The following is a 21265-nucleotide window of genomic DNA, read 5'->3' on the forward strand; positions in this document are numbered from 1 at the left end:
TTCTTTCTGTTTTTGTTCTTTATCTGTATCTTTTACGTCTTGTTTTTCGACTTTTTTATTATTTCGTCTTGTAGTTTCTTCAGCATTTTTATCTTTCTGCTCACTTTCAGTTGTCCCTTCCTTAAAAGCAACAACTTTCTCTCTAGAACTTTGAATACTGTGTTTTACAGATTCTTCTGTAGTTTTCATTGCCACTTTTACGATAACCTTTTCCTCTATTTTTCCCTGGCCATCACCATTATCCTTGTGTAATCCCTTATCAACACTTTGCTTTCTAATATTTTCTTTACCTTCTCCAACATTTTTATCTTTCTGCTCACTTTCAGTTGTCCCATCTTTAGAAGCAGCAACTGTCTCTTTAGAACTTCGAATACTGTGTCTTTGACTATATTTTACAGATTCTTCTGTAGTTTTCAATTCTTTGGGCATTACCGCATTTGCAACAACCTTTTCCTCTGTTTTTCCCTGGCCATCAACATTATCCATGTTTAATTCCTTATCAACACTTTGCTTTCTAATAGTTGCTTTGCCTTCTTCAACATTTTTATCTTTCTGCTCACTATCAATTGTCCCATCTTTAGAAGCAGCAACTCTCTCTTTAGAACTTCGAATACTGTGTCTTTGACTATATTTTACAGATTCTTCTGTAGTCTTCAATTCTTTGGGCATTACTGCTTTTGCAACAACCTTTTCCTCTGTTTTTCCCTGGCCATCAACATTATCCTTGTTTAGTCCCTTATCAACACTTTTCTTTCTAATATTTTCTTTACCTTCTTCAACATTTTTATCTTTCTGCTCACTTTCAGTTGTCCCATCCTTAGAAGCATCAACTCTCTCTTTAGAACTTCGAGTACTGTGTCTTTGACTATATTTTTCAGATTCTTCTGTAGTTTTTAATTCAATGTGCATTGCCACTTTTGCAACAACCTTTTCCTCCATCTTTCCCTGGCCATCAACATTATCCATGTTTAATCCCTTATCAACACTTTGCTTTCCAATATTTTCTTTACCTTCTTCAACATTTTTATCTTTCTGCTCACTCTCAGTTGTCCCATCTTTAGAAGCAACAACTCTCTCTTTAAAGCTACGAATATTGTGTCTTTGACTATATTTTATAGATTCTTCTGTAGTTTTCAATTCTTCGGGCATTACCGCTTTTGCAACAACCTTTTCCTCTGTTTTTCCCTGGCCATCAACTTTATCCATGTTTAAGTCCTTATCAACACTTTGCTTTCTAATATTTTCTTTACCATCTTCACTTGGTTTTTCAGAATTACAAGATTCCTCAAAGGAGTGTGGTGTATTCCTACGCTTTTGAAGGATTTCTTCATTTGTGGCAGCTTTTGTGCTTTTATTTACATTTTCTGAAGGTTTTCCAACGTTTTCAAAGTCCTTTGCTATGTCAGTGTTTTCTTGATTTTTCGTTTCTTCAATTTTATCTTCACGTTTTTTATCCCGTTTGTTGGAAAGATTATTGCCTGGACTAATTTTCACAATTTGACTTGGCTTTTTCAAGATTTTATCTTCAGGTTGGTTCCGGTGTACAGATAACGTCTCTGGGGAATTTTTTGTAGATGATCTTATTTCTTTTTGTGTATGTTTTTGGGACCCATTATTTGCAGTCATTTGTACATCTTTCTCTACACGTTTTACAGATGATTCTTGGACAATAGATTTCTGCTCCGTTTCGGCGTTAGATATCTTTAAACACTTCTGTTTAGGTTCCTTTGAAACACATTCATTTGTCATTTTAGGTATTTCATCATTTAATTTCAGAGGGCTGTGAAATAGTTTTGATATCATTTCCTTCATATGTTGTTCATTATTTGTAGTCCTTTGTACATCTTTCTCTACACGTTTTACAGATGATTCTTTGACATTAGATTTCTGCTCCGTTTCGGCGTTAGATATCTTTGAACACTTCTGTTTAGGTTCCTTTGAAACACATTCATTTGTCATTTTACATTTTTCATTATTTAATTTCAGAGGGCTGCAAAATAGTTTTGATATCCTTTCCTTCATATGGTGTTCCACAGTATTATCAATTTTTCTTTTAATATTTGTAGTTTCCTTCTTAGGCGATTGCTTAATATCTTTCTTTGGATGAATATCATAATTCCTAGGACTGAACTTTTCTTTACTGCTTCCTGTTTTGTTTTTGACTGAAACTTTTTCTTTAACTAGATTAGCTTCTTTTCTCTGTGCACTTCCTTGAGATTCTCTATCGCTTTTACTGCTTTTGGTAGATTTACTGCTCGTTACGGAATTTCTATCAATGTCGTAGCTCCATGCATGATTATGTTTGTTGATATCTGACGGCTTATTAGTTGCACATTGATCAGATAACCTAGTAGTCTGTGATAGTCTATTTTGTCTAACTTTTTTTTCCATGTCTTCTAACATTTTCAGGCGTTTTTTGGGAGGTTTTGGATTAGGCTCATCAATGTCTTCTGGAAGGGGCATTGGAGTGAGGGATCTTTCTCTCTCTGGATTTGTTTCTGAATTTACTGCAACATTTGATGCATCCCGTTCTATATTCTGAGATGTGTCTTCCCTGACATCAGAAGCAAATGGTGTAAAGGGTGTACCAGACCTCGAACGACCTGGTCTGAAGAAAGCATAATAGTTAGAACGTGATAAAAAATATCCTATGTTTTTTTAGACACCAGCTTTACAGCTTCAATTTACTAATTTTGTACCTCAGAGCTATACTGTATTAAGTGCCAAAAATGAAATTTTACAGGAGAGAGATTTAAAGATTTAAATTTTGCTTATCATTTCATAACTTCGAACTCTTACTTGTCCTTGATAAAAAGAATTTGTATGATGTGAAGTTATACGTCTATTTTAATATTATTTATTGTAATTTAAAGAATAATTTTCTATTCGTATTTTTTTTTCGAAAAAATGGAGTTAACACTATTTGGCACAAACATGATTCAGGGATTTTATATTATAATATTTACTAATTGTGCGATAATACACGATGAATGTGGATATAATACTAAAGTAAACCAACATGATTTTCATATGTGTGGAGTTAATACTCCGAAGTCAAACCAATAGAATATTAACTCCGCATACACTTTGTCTCGGACTAAATTGATTGATGTAACAAGGAACTTAATACTGTGGAAATGAAACATGGTTAATATTAAATACACATACGATTGTCTAGCTTGGAGACAGGTTGGAACTTATTATTATTTAGCACTGTCTATCTTCGAAAGTATCATGAGTGGGAGTTATTACTGCTTAGCATGTGAAAGAGCATAAGAAACTGTGTTGGGCTGTCAAATAATCCCATTTTCGTAAAAAATTGAGTTAATACAGTTTAGCTCTGAGGTACAGAATTATATAAGGTGATCACTGTTAGGGTGTCCACCCCATTAGGATCTCCTAAACTACAAGATGTATTGATTTAAGTTAAGTTACTAAAAAGTTGCTCATTTTCATGCCAAGAGTACGAAAAGAATTGGAGATAAGTTGAATCATTACTGAAATACCTCAGAAAACCAAAAAACTTGACCTTTCTTATTTCTTCAATATATTTTTTTATTACTGTAAATTTGATGTGTACATAGACAAACAAATGTGTCCAACCTAATGTGAGTCTAAAGGATTACAATGAATTACAGAATTACAATTACTTCTAAAAAATTTGTCTTTATTTTTCTCCAGGATAGAAACGTAAATAATGAACAGCGGTGTAGTAGCGGTTATATGAGTCTAGTAAGTAGTTACGTTCTAGCTGTTGGAAGAAAATTTTCATGGCAACTGTGATTAAATTAAGTGTAAAATGAATATTTTTTGACAACTACTAACAAAATCATTTGATACTGACATGATACATCCATTGATTTTGTAAACTGCGCTATCAAAGTAAGGGCTGACACTTGCCCACAAATTTTGACATTTGTAGGCCATGAGGATCCAGGGGCATTGCAATGCCCTCAGATCTAACAAATTATTCGTTTATAGTCATTATTTATTACGATTATTATTTTTATGGTTCTATAACAGTTTAAGCAACAAATTGCCTTTCTTTGAGGCACCCTTTCTTAGATCTGACGGCATTAACCATTCTGCCTCTTAGTTGCGTAGAGCCTAATTTCTCCCAAAAATTGTGGGCATGTTGACAATTAGACAAACCCTCTGGTTCTGTAGATCTGATGATACATCGCTGAACTCATAATATTATTTGTCATGCAAGAGTGAGAGATCTAATATGGCACCCATAAGAAAATCAAAAATTGGTTATGAAAACCTGAGGATCTTGTGGTCCTGGAGTTAGAAAATTGTTGAATCTTCAAACTCACAGAAGTATAAGGAAAAATAAGAAAAGCCATGTTTTTAGTTTTTTTACGATGTTTCAGGACTTTCCTATTTATTTTCAAAATTTTAAATAGCAAATTTACCTTAAGGGTACCTGAACCACCTGGTAATTAATGTGTCTTTTCATTACATTTTCTACTTTATGAACTTTTAACACGTTTGGCAGGTTTAAATATGAAACATTAAATCAAAAAATTGTCTAGTTTAGGTAGGTCCTTCAGCTTATTTACAGATGATTCTTGGACAATAGATTTCTGCTCCGTTTCGGCGTTAGATATCTTTAAACACTTCTGTTTAGGTTCCTTTGAAACACATTCATTTGTCATTTTAGGTATTTCATCATTTAATTTCAGAGGGCTGTGAAATAGTTTTGATATCATTTCCTTCATATGTTGTTCATTATTTGTAGTCCTTTGTACATCTTTCTCTACACGTTTTACAGATGATTCTTTGACATTAGATTTCTGCTCCGTTTCGGCGTTAGATATCTTTGAACACTTCTGTTTAGGTTCCTTTGAAACACATTCATTTGTCATTTTACATTTTTCATTATTTAATTTCAGAGGGCTGCAAAATAGTTTTGATATCCTTTCCTTCATATGGTGTTCCACAGTATTATCAATTTTTCTTTTAATANAAATGCTTTTTTAGTGGGTGTAAACGGACTTGATTTGCCCGACCTGAGAAACGTCATAGCATAAGCGTAGACGAGGGGTCTAATTCCATGGCTATAATAAATTTATAAATTAAAAAAACACAACTGGGACGTTTTAAAATGCTGTAATAATTAAAATTGATCAAAGTGCCGGTTATAGCAAACCGTAAAAAATATTAGATGTTATGTTTTATTATGTTTTTTCAATATTTTCTATATCTTGTTGCCTTTTACGCAGACACGCCAATGGATTTTCGTTCCCGGCATGCTTCATCCCCCTTACTAGTCCAAGAGCTAGCGATGAATCACTATCTATAATTTTGGCCGTCGAGTATAGGTATTTATTAATTTTGTACCATTGAATTAATGCTAAAATTCTTTAATTTTGAAAATGAAAAGTAAGGTTAGATGAAAATTTTCATACTTTTCTTAGAAATCATTATAGACATACTGTAGACAACCAGCTGATAATGAAAATGACTAGTCATACTTAACTAAGATAAAAAACTAAAATTTTACCTACCTTTCAAAACTTCTATTCCGCTCATTCCTATAATAACTGGAGTCACATTGATCATTTCTTCTATTATCAGCATATGTGTCAAATCTTTCTTGTCCACCATCTCTGTCTTCAACGTTGCTTCTTGAACTTCGATTATAATAATCTCTGTTGTCATACGTACCATCACCATCAATGCGATTATTTGTCCAATTGTTATAACTGTCATTGCAATATTGTGATCGAGAGTCATACCTCTCTTCCATTTCATTTCGATATCTGTCATAAGAATATGTAGACCTCGAATGATATCCATCATCTTCGTAATTATTGTATCGATCATTATAATGTTTATTTTTGAATTCAAATTTATTGCTTTCAGTGTATGTTTCATTTGAATATCTAAGTTTAGAATCGTACTTGTTATTTTCAAACTGATTACTGTACTTATTGTAAGGATATTTGAATCTTTGTTGGTACCTACTGTCATCTACAGGCCTTTGCCTATTGGAATATTTAGATTGTAATTCCTGTCTCTCATCAGGTTCAGGCTCTAGCTTGTCGTTATATGGCACTCCCTGCACTTCACATCTTGTTGTGCTTTCGTCATATTTATATCTCTTTGATTTATTAGCTTCTGATGGACTATTTTCCCTATCCTTTCGCTTCTTGAAATCAGGTTTAAAACTTCTTAATCCTCTATTTTCAACCTTTTCTCTCAATTCCTCTATCATTCGATTTTTTCTTTCAATCTCCGTCTTGGCCGTCATGAATAAAGAAGAAATGTTTTTCGTCAAATTATTTTGTGTTACTTTTAGTTCTGCTATCGTACCATTTAACCTATCTATATCTGCTTTGAGGGAGCAAATATGTTCCTCTAGTTTCTTATTTTCAGCTTTAAGCTAAAAATTCTAGGTTAAATATAAATATAACCTCACAGAATATTTACTTACTCTTTCTATTTCTTCTCCCAAATCGAAATTACAAATATCGTCGTAAATGTTTATTTCTTCTTCTTGGTCCAGTACGTCTATTTCTTCGTTTGTTTCCATTACTTAAAGGTGCAGGAAATTCTGGGGAAAACAAACAAAAATATTGTTCAGTAGCAGTGCTAAAATACACGTTAGTGTTTTGGTTTACCTAAACTAATTTTAACATCCGTTTTAGGAACTGTAACTCTACCAAACGGTTTTCTGGTGTAATAGTGTCAGGTAAGCATTTTATTTATTGCGAATATATAAGAGATGAACAACGAAACGACAACCAACTAAACAATCCTAAACATAGAAACAGGCGGGAGAATCGAGATTAGTTCAATGTGACGGTGATGCGAGATGCGAGTTGCGAGTTGAATTGAAATTTTGACAGTGCGCGAAGGTAGTGCGCGTTAGAAAAAAGTTCAGGACATGACATACCTTTCCTTCGTTGTTTGCGAGTAGCGGTCGGAGTGTAGCGGAACACACCTTGCGTAGAAGCACAAAAATTTTACGCATACTTACGAAATTCAATTGAAAATAGTGACAAAAAGTGCAAAAACATGTAAAGATGTATGACAAAGTTAGGAGTGAGTGAAGTGCAAGTAAAACACAAAATAAGCAATAATTTCGTGCCTATAATATAAATGTTTGTGTCTGTGAGTGCAATTTTTACCAGTATTGGATAAACAACAGGTAAGATTTATTTTAACCTGCTAGGAAGGGTCAGCACTCTCGTTTTTATGTTTATTCACTTAGAAATGCTAGTTTCAGCTTATACGCGTGTCTGTTTAGTATTTGAGTTAAATTGCAATACATCTTATGAAGTTTTAAAACTGTTGAAAAGTAATGAACAGGTAAAAGCCATGTTCACACGGTGGAAACATACACGCGAGTTTTAAATGTCCGGTTTAGGTCAAGATTGGTGATGAGGATTTTGTCATCTCACAAAATCGTGTGTTGCCGGGCATGTATCATGTATGTACAATTCTTCAGGAATGTTAGCGGTCTGAAGAATATTAATTTACCTTACTGGCGATGTGTATCACGCAGTTTGAATGTTAATCCGTCCACACAATAAACAATAGCCATAAACATTTACACGACGTGTAATCGTAGATATGTTTTATGTACCTATTCATTACATTTGCATAGACACAAATTCCACGTCTTTTTTCTTCAACGACATTTCGGATGCCATAACCAGTAGGTACAAGTTAGTCAATTGTGCATTATTCATAATTTGCATAGGTGGAGATACCTATACATTCATTATCAGGTATTTAATTTCGCACTACATGGTATTTCAATTCTTCTTGAATCGTTGAGTCACAATGAATGTATGACCCCTTCAATGGGTATGTTGTACTAGAAGTTGTTAAGTAAATTCCAAATAGGAATGTGCTTTCATAAAAGTAACATTGCATTTAATCACAAGTCCTTATCTGATTATTCCGATTTGTACAATTTTCTCCTATTTTTTTTATTTAGGATTAGGTATAATATTTAAATAGGTACCCACAGTTACTTAGTAAATAAATGTCGTAATTGTCTAATCATTAATCAAACAAAATGTTAACATACAGTGTTAATCGCATACTTAGTTATTATTTCTAGATAAAACTGATTGTGTTTCCGTAATTATTAATTAGGTAGGTATTTATGACTATGATTTTTTCTCTGTGTCTTATCGTATATGGAACAATTATTTTAAAAATATATATTCTTTTAATTTTGTATTTAGATTAGTATAAATATTAAGTTAATGTATCTGCGAAGATTGACACAATAAATTTAAGTCTACGTCTCGGATTAAGTAGCTACATAGAGAAATGAACATCTTTTACTATTTATCCAAAGGTAAATCAATTATTATTATTAAATATTGGACGTTATTGTAGGTGCCATTTTTATTTTTATCCAAAATTTAATAATCAAATGTCACTTTTATTCAGCTTTAAATCAAATTGTAATAATCTTACTTAATAGGTATCTGATTGGCTGAAGTTTCAGTCAATGTCCTGTATAATAAATATTTTTTTTGACAAATTTCTTTGAATAATACAAAAAAAATTATGTATGCATAATTTTCGTATGTTTTGAAGTAGTTTAGGTAAATGCAGTATAAAATTGAAGTATGTTTTACAAATTTTTTTATCAAACATTCCCGTATTGTATATGTGTGTTGTTTTTTAAATGAATTGCCAGATTTATCAGATTGGGAATTTGTAGACTCCTAATTTGCAGCTTGTACGAATTAAATTGTTAACATTTTATAGATGCTAGGTACGTTTATTTTCACTTTAAATAACAAAAATACATATCATTAATACCTCTATCTTATCCCTTGTATTGTAATATAATCATGCGTGTCAAATAATGCTTTAGAACAAAGACCCGTAAGTAAAGAATTTTGTACTGAAAATATAATGAATGAGACTTATTGAATGAAGGTACCCGGTACCCGTATAGTCAGGAGACGCACTGGTTGTAACTTGAATACGCTCATCAGTTTAATTAACACAATGTCGTATTAGTATAATAACGAGATTTAAAACTCAATTTCTACTTATTTCAATTTTACACATATTTTGTTTCGCATTCCTTTCCGTGTTGATTGTACGTAAAAAAAAACATTGAGTACCATTCGTTTTAAACCTGAGTGAGGAATAAAAAAACTTTAACCTAAACGTTCTTTCATTGCCTACTTCCTAAGTACGAAGCATTTTGATTTTTGTCCCAATCGCGATAAATCAACTTGACCTAAATTGTAATCGTCTTCATTTGTCTTTGTTGTTGGAGGAAAAGCCTTCGCATTGGGGAGAAATCCGCAAATCCCTGTGAAATTCTTGACGACTGCGATAATTGAAACGTCGCACGGCTATTTTTCGGTATGACAGTGGAACAGTGGTACGCCCATGGTTTCCAGGCGATTCATGTTTTGAGAACGCGACCAAGGTGTACCGTGCGGTTCTCATCTGACGTCACCCCCTAATATGATTATCAAGTAGGCGGTGAAGGGTGTTGCGGGTATACGACTGATATACAAGGTGTTTTGAAAAGAAGTAGCACAAAAGTAGTACAGCTAAAAATAACACATTTTGCATAAAAATGACCTTAGTAAATTGTTCGCCTCTTAGAGCCTTTCAAAGTTTCCAAAAAAATGTGGAATAGCGGTTGTAATTTGAAACCAAAAAAGGTATAATAGTCAAATTTACATAGATTTTCATAATGCATAATTTTTTGAAAATTTCGGCCCCTTCGACGACATTGAAATAAGCATCCCTCAAATTATTGTTTGCTACAACTTTTTCGTTTGACAAAAATTAAATATTCAAGCATTTCTTTTTTGAAATACGAAATGCACCAAATGAACTGATCGAATTTTCAAAACAATCAAGAGGCAACGACATTCCGGGGTTGTTGTGACAGTCACTCAGTATTTCCGCTACTGGTTGATATAATAATTGTTCTCAATTTTGCATTTAATACCCTTAAATTCTTGAATTTACACTACGTCAAAGATTGCAGAGGAAATCTAGTGGCTTCTCTGATAATCTCATCAGAGAAATCTGTGGAAATCTCTAGGAAATCATGGGAAATTTTGAGTAGTTCTCATGAAATTCCAAAAATCGTTGCAAAATAAGGAAAATTTCGAGTGTAAATTTAAATTGTAATGCACCCGTTGCACTTAATTTTGATTTTATCTCGTTCTGGATCTTTTTATTTTTTCAATAGTACTTAAGGTAGGATTAAACAAAATTTAGATATATGTATGTATATATCAATAAAACAGTGGCATGTATTCATTATGGTCGCCAAAGCAGGCTTGGAACAGAGGTAGTTCGCTTTTGTTTTTCGACATTGTTTTCACGTGTCCAATACAAACTGTTAAATTAAAATTTCCACAGCTGCCTATCAAATGCACTTGAATTTATTCTACCGTTATGTCATCACATCGCTACTGTTTATTTCTCTTTTTCAATTTGTCACAGAATCCGATATATTGTTTAAAAAATACTTCTCTCTATTTACATTGTATTATGCAATTAACTGTTTCCAAGTTTTTCGTTATCTCTACGTTTTGCCTCATTATATCCAGAAGCTGTTTTAGTTGACGCATTCCTTTGACGTGAGTAATATATTTACTTATTTGTCATAGTGCATGGCGAAAATTAAATACAGTATTTCTTTGTTTTTCCACGGAGCGAGTTGTTTTGTTAATTGCGAATTACAATTTTAAAATAACTCGGATCGCTTTGAGGTTACCACGACCTTGGACCGTTGCGTTTCTTATATGAATCCCGAGAAATGTGAACGTAAAAATGAATTAATTTATTAAATTAATATGTGCTTGGCACAGGAAGTCGTAAAGGACATGTCAGAGGTAGGAAAGTCTGTAAACAAAAGCACTGCAAGGCGCTGTAAGAAAAATCGGTTCTGAAGCAGTCGGTTCTTTTTAAGCAGCCATTGGCATTCTTCGATGCGTTCCTAGAAAGGATTACGCTCTTCGACTGTTCTTCACCGATTATATATGTTCTCTGTAATGAAATTTTATTACTTAGGCACGTATTTCAATATTTCATATTCAATGTCAAACTGAACATTGATTTTTACTAAAAAGTCTTCTTAATTCTACGATTTTTTGGAAGTAATAGTAATTGGTAAAGAATTTTAAAACTGTGTCAAGTATCAAGGCTGTCTACTCTACTAAAATATTTAATTTTTTGATTTTTTGTTATATTTTTGGGGGCCTTTATGCTCGGGAAAACAAATTTGAGATTTATGGCCAACTTTATGAGTACCTTATCTTAAAAAACAGGAAAAGTAGTAGGTACCAAAAGTTAAGGGCTGTTTAACTCTTTTATTTTAAGAGATAGAGAAAACTTATTTTAATAAAATTTGAAGGCAAAAATGGTACCTTTTACATGGTATAAACAGAAGTATCGTATGCAATTCGCAGCGCACTCTATACGGGCAAAATGTGATTGAGAAGGCTATGGTGACAATAAATTGCTTGTTTTTTCCTCTTGTTGTTTCCTTCAGAGAAGAGAAAATATGAAAATCAGAAGGTGAAGGTCAGGCCTGTGATCGGGGTGGTTGATGATATTCCAACCGAATGAATCCAATGCCACGTTGGCTGTGTGGGGTCGTGCACTGTCATGCAACAAGCACACTCGCTTCGTGAACATTCCCCTTCTTTTGTTTTGTATCGTCCTCCGTAGTGTTTTCACAGTACTGTGCAGGATTAATTGTTTCCCCACTAGGGCAAAAAGTCAATGAGGAATATCTCTTTATGGTCCCAAAGCAACTGTTTTGATTTTTTTCTAATGGTTTTCTAATCAGTCACGATTGTGGGACGCCCACTTTCTTGTTTATCATGGACATGTACACCACTTGTACACATTAGTACGATTCATCACACCAAATATCACACCATCCCCTTAAACAGTCTTGATTTCGTTAAAAATCTGGAATGGCGACTTTTCCTTTGCAAGAAGGAACCGGATTATGCTCCTCACCTCGCAGCTGGCGGGATTCGGAATAGCGGCACTGATTTCAACACGCCACTACAACAACAGTTCTCAACTGACTGAGACAAATACGCACGCGTTCTGCTCCCAACACCATGGCCCCGAATGCAGTGTTGCCAACTTTATCGGAAACAAAAACCACATAACATCAAAGTCTCAGTACTCTTACTTCGTGGATATGTTATGTTAGTATGTTATTGTTAGTGACATATTGGTAACCTAATTATAATTCTCAGTATATACCTAATTGAAAAAGTAACTTATTTGCTTGTGATGAAAAACATTAATATTTAATATGTCCACTGCTTTCAAGAAAAACAGTAATACGAGGTCGAATTGGTTTCTGATATTAGTCCAGGCGATATCTGTTTCGGGTTGGGTAAAACGCATATGATCGGAGATTTTTGCTTTAACGGCTTCTAAATAACATCAGAAATGATAATATTTCTATGCAAATAAAAAAAATATGGGCTTAATTGTTATTGCAAAAAAGTATAAAAACATAGCAAAAAATTCATTTTTTTCTTGGAAAAAAAGTTTTGTAATTAAATTTTGATCAAGATAGAGTTAGTTGCAATTCGAAAAATAATTATTGTTATTGTAAAAATCGGAAAAATCATTTAAAAAATTGCAAAAAATGCTAGTTTATTTGTCAATTTTTTTCAGAACACTTGAATAATACCTAGGATCTTCATACTTTTCCCAATTAAACTTCTTAGTGCATAGAATCATCACACCAAATTTCATCCAATTCGGTTCAATAGTTTTTACATAATACCTAATTGTTTAAATTTTTTTTTAATTAAAAAATTTTCAAAATCAAATTTCTAAAAATCTAAAGCCTTTGAATACTTGAAAATTTCACCACAGAAAAAAGAGCTCTCAAGCTTTAAAATGCTTTTTGAAAAATTCAAATCGGACGATTAGGTGAGCCGTGGTGATTTTTTAACATTTTCGCAATTTTCACGCTTATAAACAATTGCAATATTTTAATGTTTAAAAAATTTTTTTTTATTTTAAAATATGTTTTGAAAGTACTCGGAAAGACGAGTATTTTAAAAAAAAACTGATGATCCGCCCATTATTTTCGGAGTTATAGCCCGTTAAAGTTAATCCTTATTTACAGTTTGTCATTCCGAGTACTTTCCGGATATAAATTTTCAAAATTTGCAATCACGGGCGTCCCATTTAAAATGTCACTCAAAGATATTCAAGACCGCGTGAAATCAATGATCAGTGGTGGGGGGAGCAAACACACAGCTACTCCTATCTGAATTCTCGAGTTCAAAACTGTGACGCTCGGAAAAATTTCACTTATCTCCAATGGACCAATTTCGATGATTTTTTTTTAAATCGATATCTCGCAACTTAAAAAATTTAAACCAAGTATACCCTTTTTAAAACAGATACCGCCTGGACTAGGTATATGTCGTATGATTTAATTACATTTTTCTTGTTGCGGTATAAGTACGACATATTTATCCCTTCTTATTTACTTATTATTTTTTTAAAACATAGCTAATCGGTAACCGCAGAAGTAAATTAAATCCGTCCCGAGAATGTAGTTTTATATCTCTTGCAGAAATGCAGAAACCAGAATTGTTGTGTAAAACCTCGTGTAAAACGTTATTAACTCACAGGCGTCACTTGAATTTTATCGCGATTAAATAAATCTATTTGTAGGAGTATAAGTACCATTTTGATTAACAATATGAGTAATATGGGAAATACTTTCGTGCCTACATCGTTTTATAGTAAATTGTAAATATGAAAAACTTATCCAGAGTATTAAGAGTACCGGCTGAACTAATTACAATGATAAAAATCACTTTAGGAATTTTTTAATTACGAATTTATAACTAGAGATCGGAATGTTAGGGTGGCTGCAATGTGCTACAGGGTTGGCTATATAATTTTATTCAAACAAATCCATCCGGGTCATGGTACAGTAACACGTACATGTCTGACTCTGATCTGAAGCTTCCCATCGATCAATTTATTCGATACGTATCTAGCGGCACCCTAATGCCTATAAAGGGAGAGTTGCACTTATCCTACATGTTTTATAAAAATTCGTTTATGAACATACTACAACTGGTATTATTTGAAAGCATGATTGTTGTCCTCTTCAGACGAACGTGTATGTTAATTCTGGCGATTTTCATTGCACCAGGTTACGACACGCCGGCGGTCGCGGTTACGCATTCCACTGAATCACCGTATCGGAATGTCTTATTTTCTCCATAGGTAAACGTCCAGCGGATAAAAATTGTCGCTCTCAGGTAACGAAGACTCATCAGAGAGCCGTAAAATGAGCACCCACTTTTTGAGATTGCTCTTCCGGCCGGTTTTCTCGGAAAACGAAATGTAATAAACATTGGCGTCAGCCTTTTCCGGTGATCTGTTTCGTTTGCTTTTTAATTAGATACCTAGAAACGGTTAGATTTCAGATCTGCATAGACGATTTCTTGATTCTAATAAAGACGAACTTCTTATGATAATATTAGTTTGAGAATACTAATTTTTGGTCTCAGTTTTGTCACCCTTTTTTTTTTTAAATAATTGGATACTATTGCCTACTCGCACGCATCTAGTAAGGTGATTAAATTTTAGAATAGGTATGCTAAAACTGAGGAATGCCCTCTAATAGGCAATTAGAGAAAAAGAAAATGTTCCATTAATATGAAAATGAAAAAAGTGAATGAACCCTTTATTTTGAAAAGAAAACATTTTTGTACATATAACATCAACTTTTTTTATAACAATTTTAAGAATCGTCCTCTGAAATATTTTAGACTATTTACGAGACACTTTGTATAATGTAAGCTATCATATTTTTTCGAGAAATAATTTGTTTTTCCATGTAAAAAATGTACATAACTTGAAGTCTCTTCAATAAGCAGTCACTAACTCGGTATAGCTTTAACAGCTCTATTCAATATGGACGAGGATTATGAATTAATAAAACATTATCACACTGACATTATACTCACAGTGCGCGATTTTATTCTTAATATATCGACGTACTCGCGCTAATAGTACTGATACTAAGATAAAATCTAATAGCAGGAGGACGGCCTTACAGAAGCATGGAATACAAATTAGATCATTTATAGCAAATAGTATATCATTAAATATTCACGATTTACGTTGTGTTTTCTTATTTTTAAATTTATTAAATGTATATTGTGATACGTATTTTTAACGTTGGAAATATCTAAAGAATCTGTAATGTAACGCTAGATGTTAGGAAAATACAGTGTATACAGATTTGATCTGGAACACCCGTGTAGAATTTTACAGGGTGGGACGATTTTAATGTCAATTTTTTTCAGAGTAGGGAGTTCGTAGACACATGTATGCGACATATTACTAAGGAGATAATATTATCTCGTGGCTTGCTATGATTTTTTAATAGGTAATGATGTTATTGGAAAATCGTACTAGGGATTTTTTTATTAGAAATTTTACAACATTGCGTTATTCAGCACCATTTAAAATCCAAATACACAAAATTTCATTAATTTATGTCGTTGCATGTTTTTTTTTGTAAAGCCTCAAAGTTCCAAAAACTGAAAATTCTTATTTTAGTTTGAAAATATAGGGGGTTAATATTAGGCTTTTTTTCGCGAGTGAAGTCGTATGTTGTAGTATGTGTAGTATGAGTGAATATTACGTTTTTGCGAGAATAGTCAGTCATTTAAACTACTATGTGACGTCACAAGTTTAGATCAAATGACTGAACTCTTCACCCTTCAGCTGAATATTCTGTTGGTATATTCAACTAGTATTGTCAGCCGGTAACTTAACCTTTTTCTTTTTGACATTTTGTTTGAACGAGGATAAAAATCGTTCAGCAAAATGATGGATTCTGATACGGAAGTGGTCAGTTTAAATTTAAACTTTAGAGGCACAGATGTTTTAGTAAACGGATTTTATATGGGACATATTTGCGATCCACTTTGCTTCAGGATTATCCTCTTTTTTTCGTGACCTAGGCCAGAGATAATATTGGTGGAATCATTTGTAATTCAGGTCTTTTTCGTATGAATTACATAAAAAACCGACCTAACCTCTTTCTAGTTTAATTTTTTTATATAAAAAATTTAAAAACATATATGGGGAGCCTTGAAGCCATATGTCAAAGTCGTCGAAGTACATATGACAGGCTGCACCACTGAATAGTGAATATATACATTTTCGCGATCTGTTCAGGTTAGACAAGGTTAGAAATAAGATTAAAAGAGATAGAAACAGTAACTACAAGTCAGATGTATTCACCAATATTCACTCGCGAAAAAAAGCCTATTATGCTAAGAAAGAAAAAACAATACAAACTACCGTTGACAAGTTAACAGTGCTTGCACAAATTAATACTAATCAAGGAAAACAAAATTGGAAAGAAACACCAAAATATTCTAAATAAGTATTCAAATTCAAAACTATGCTGTTAAAAATTCAAATATTTCCTTTTTCAACTAACTCACCTTGTACTTAGTTCTATACATTTTTCAATTCTTTTTTTATTTTGTTTAAATACGCTTAATAACGTTTCTTGGTTAATCTGATTACAAGCTTCCGTAATTCAAGCACACACACAGTTCTTGAAGATTGCGTGATCGATTCATTCCTATATACAATGTTTTTTCAAATGTCTCCATAGAAGACATTCTACTGGTGTAAGATCAGGTGTTCTTGGTGTCCAGTTAATTAAATTAGAGCGTCTACCTGTCCATCTCTTAGGAAAGTGTGTTTGAAGTCATTCTGTCACAGATCTGGTGCAGTGGATAGGGGCACAATCTAGCTGTAGCATGGAATTTTACCGTTCAAGCAAAGGAACATCATCAAATTAATCATAAAATTCAGTTCGCAGAAATGTGTGAAAAATATTTCCAATTAAATTTTCATGGAAAAAGAACGGGCCGTATTTTCTGTAAGTACTGACGGTTTCAGTTAATTACATAATGTGGGTTTTCAGACGACCAATAACGAGTATTTTGTGAACTATCCCGTTAGTAAAAAATGTAGGTTCGTCTGTGTAAATGATGTTTTTTAAAAAATTTTGAACTTGCAAATAGTTTCCTTGTGCCCAGAGACAGAACTCCAACCTCCTCTCTGCATCACCTGTTTCTAACGTGTGCAGGTATTTGGCTTTAAATGACATACCTAATGTTTATTTTCTTTAAATTATTCCAAACTTTCTTCTTACTCACATTGGGGAAATTTCGAATTGCATCAAATAAACTATTTGTAGGATTATTTCGGAAATATTCAATTATAGTGTCCCCCTTTTTATTTGCTCGATGTCCTGAACCTCTTTTTACCGTAGATAAAATATTACCTAAAGAAAATTTGAACTGGTTAAAAAATACTACAAATTAGAACTTACATTTACCACTGACATCCAAACACACGATTTATTCGTGATACAGTAGAAATTGATATTCGTCGGTTTGGATGTTCAGCATTAAAAATTCTAACTAAGTACTCTGTTGTAACTTGCATTTCTGCCTGTTAGTCGAATTATTTGAACTTTTTCGTTAATACTAAGTCCATTTTTATTTTACTAGCAAAATATTTTTCACAAAACAAAGCCGTAATTAAAGTGTTATATTGATTTCACAATATTATTTGTTTTTCACAGCAACCCTGATGAAACAAAAAATAAATAAATTTCTTTCCGAGTTATAAAAATTATGTCTAGAGAAATTACCTAATTTTAAAATGTAATGGTACTCATATTGTTTTTTTCTTTCTTAACATGATATTTCAACCCTTTTAAATTATATTTTACTGTTTTTACTCATTTCTACAAGCCCCCTATATTTTCAAACTCAAATAAGAATTTTCAGTTTTTGGGACTTTGGGGCTATAAAAAACATGCAAAGACATAAATTAATAAAATTTTGGGTATTTGGATTTTATATGGTGCTGAATGTTGTCAAATTTCTAATAAAAAATCCCTAATACGATTGTCCAAAGATCATTATTAAAAAAATTATAGCATGCCTCCTTAGAAATATGTCCCACACGTGTGTCTATGCACTCCCTACTCTCAAAAAAATTGACATGAAAATCACCCCACCCTGTAAAATTCTACACTGGTGTTCCGGATCAAATCTGTACACACTGTATATAAGTGTGTAGAGGGAAATAAATTTTCAAAATGCAACAAATGTTCGGTCGCGACCGTCCGATCGTATTGATTTTAATGTGGTCGTGTTGGTTGCGTCAAATGGAAGTAGTTACGGAGGTGATAATTCTAAGGACAATTAGGAACTTCTACATTTTGGCTATTTTTGTAGGACTTTGTCGATGTTTAAGTGTGCTATAAGTGAACTTAGTTTGTGTATAAATGAATATGGTTTTATAAAGGCATAAAACGTAAATTTGTAATAATGACTTTGTTGAGCTGATGTATATAAAGTTACGCAGTTGGGTTTTTCTGTGGTTTTCAGAATTGTTTTGTGATTCTGGAAGTAGATGGTGGTAATATATACAAGGTGGTAACTTTTATAGTTTTATTTCGAACTACAAGACGATTCTTTTGGCCAAATTGACACCCTGTATCTCTGTTTTTACACTAGAAATCATAAAATGATTTAAATATTGTGTTTGCACTTTTTTGTGGTATAATTAGGTATATAAGAAAATCCATAATTTTTTAAAAAATCATTTAGGAGAGGAAATTTAAAGAATAAATTTTAAAGGAATTTTAAAGCAGATTATTCTAAAAAAATATGACCATTACAAACCTTATAAAATGTAATTTTAGAAAAAATACAAAATCTTGAAAACAGTAACAAGTTTTAATCTACTATAATAGTGGGTACTACGAAATTGTATACAAAACTGGTACGAGAAAATTTTAACAATTATAGATAATGTCATGTTCGAGATCGTGTTATTAGAGTTTGGAAAAAAATTGATTCGTTTTTTAAAGAATTACCATCTTAAAAAAATCGTAGTAGGATTATTATTTGCTATTTTGAGGAAGGAATGCTTTCCAAATATACCTATATGTATATTTCAATAAAAAATATTTGAAATTTGTCTTTTAAATAAACGTTATATTAATGGCCTGTACATTACATAGTTGGGTCTATATTGACAGTGTACAACTTCAAATCCTTCTGCCCTGCCTTAAACGCCAACAATCCAATCTCGACTGGAATTCCTTTGATTTAACTGGCTTCTACCTTGCTCCCATATTGACAAGTCTGCAACTTCAAATACAGCTATTCTGCTTTAGACTTTAATGAGCCAATCTCGACTAAAACTCCTTTCTGCTATTGCTCTTCAATCTGTCTCTAACGAATAAGAAATTAATTTATCTATATAAATAAAATGCTGGCATTTTTTTTAAATGTTCGTAATAGTCGGAATAAGGTTTCTTCAGAAAGAAAAATTGGAAAAGTTGCCCGGAAAATTGTAAAATTCGGGAAAAACTGAAAGTGTTTTTTTCTATAGGATTTTTGTATGAACTTGAGACCATAACTGGATATGGATATGCGTAATTCTTTTTTTGTTTTGTTATATTTTCAATGAAAAAAAGTAAAAAATTTGGAAGATCTGGAGAAAAATCTGGAAAAACGCATACCAGCCTAACACATGTAAATTTCCCATTGGCGTACTTCTGAATGTACTCCAATTAATATATGCCTACAATGATCACTCAAAATATTTTTTTTCTCATTTTTACTTTGTTTACACATTTCCAATAGCTTTTCACAAATTCGCAGAACAATCATAGATTTATTGAAATTTGGACAAGACAACGTCTGTCGGGTTAATAAAAAGACTAAAATACCTGTAAAAATCAAGGAATTCCAAGAGAAAAACCTGCAGGGTGCCCAGAAGATAAATAAGAGAAATACGCCGCTGAATTAGTTGCACACTATGTAGACATAGCGGTGCATAGACCGGCTAGTCAGGCCGCAACACTGTACCCCTGTTATGACCGACGACCATTCCACATAAAGCCGTTTATTTGGCGAGCTCGATGTGCTCGCAGATAACCAGTAAGATGACTGCCTTGACCTCCGAGGTGGTATTACCCTTACCTTTCCTATGCGTTACAGTAATTATGACTTTGATGTAATGAAGACTACGTTTAAGATGGGAGGCGGTCTTCGGGCTCTCGACTGTAATTTTAGCTGAAGGCCGCCACTTTGATACAGGAGGGACTGAAATTTAAATCACTTTATTTGGATGTAAATCAGTCTCACTTTTCAATTGATTTGGTAGATCAGGCAGAAAGAAGTGATGAACTATTTCCTTCTCATTCCCAAATATTTTAAGAAAAAATTTGAGGAGGGCGTGTAGCAAAGAAACAAAACATATTAAACATTAGACAGATTTGATTTTTTTGTTACTATGTGGAGTAAAAATGTAAAAAGTTTATTTTTTTTCAGTTTTCTGACATACTGTATATAAAAAAATGACAACTTTTGCTTCAAAATGAAGTTCATGTTTTTCATAGAATCTCTTAACATGATAAGTACTTTAGTTATGATTGCTCAGAGAATATATTTTTTTGCATGCATCTTCCTATGTAAATTTGAATTTCTTGAAAATGGGCAACAAAATTTAAAAAAGTGCCTTTTTTTGTTTGATTGTTCAGAGAATATATTTTTTTCAAGACATAAAACAAATGGATAAGTTCGAATGATAATATTGTGTAAATTAATATCCAGATGCCCCAAGTTAAAAATTTTAATACAATATTTCGAAAGCTTTTAACGTATTGTAAATAATGTGATATCTACCGCGTATACATATATTGTTTTGTTATCTATTTTCAGAAAAAAGTGTACTTATATAAAAATATACTCTTATTTTTTTATGTTCTGAATATATCGAGAGATACCTAACTTAGAACTATAATGTATAAGTAGGTATTCTCATATTGGAAGTAAGTTTAGGGTTTTCTTGAATGAAATCTCGAATGAAATAGATAATGGAAATTATTTAATGGCAATGTATTTTTTATAATATGTTTTTCACTGAATTCAGAAGTGGGGATCTTTATGAAAAATCATTTACTTTTCCCTAAAAATACTTAATTATATTTCTTTAAAAAAAATGATAGTATATTTTAACATTGAAGCAATTTTTCAGGGTACTTATTTTCCAACATTATCAATTCATATTTACTTATACCAAAGTTTACAGAATACTTTCTCTAATACTAAATACATAGGTACGTATTCATATAATTGACTTTTATTTAGCTTGTATATTACATATTATTTGTCTACATTTTTAA

At 32.4% G+C, this 21265-nt stretch overlaps 2 protein-coding genes across 5 annotated transcripts in view; one reads left to right on the forward strand and one right to left on the reverse strand.

Annotated features, from left to right (window-relative positions):
* On the reverse strand, positions 1-6740 carry LOC108917036 (transcriptional regulator ATRX-like; the record flags this gene model as incomplete). The annotated part of the gene is made up of 3 exons (XM_023454361.1): positions 6443-6740; positions 5514-6391; positions 1-2608 (listed from the first exon to the last, which is right to left on the reverse strand). Coding segments are annotated over exons 1-3 (3585 nt in total), but the record flags the coding sequence as incomplete, so codon positions are not given.
* A 159-nt stretch (positions 6741-6899) lies between these two features.
* The window catches only part of LOC108917078 (afadin), a 264104-nt gene continuing 249738 nt past the window's right edge, over positions 6900-21265 (forward strand). For all 4 annotated transcript variants that reach the window (XM_023454370.1, XM_023454367.1, XM_023454368.1 and 1 more), the window contains exon 1: positions 6900-7159. The gene's annotated coding sequence lies outside the window, so the exon portion shown is untranslated. The remainder of the gene's footprint in view (positions 7160-21265) is intronic.

The sequence above is a fragment of the Anoplophora glabripennis genome, unplaced genomic scaffold (genome assembly GCF_000390285.2).
Source record: "Anoplophora glabripennis isolate ALB-LARVAE unplaced genomic scaffold, Agla_2.0 scaffold69, whole genome shotgun sequence".
NCBI lineage: Eukaryota > Metazoa > Arthropoda > Insecta > Coleoptera > Cerambycidae > Anoplophora > Anoplophora glabripennis.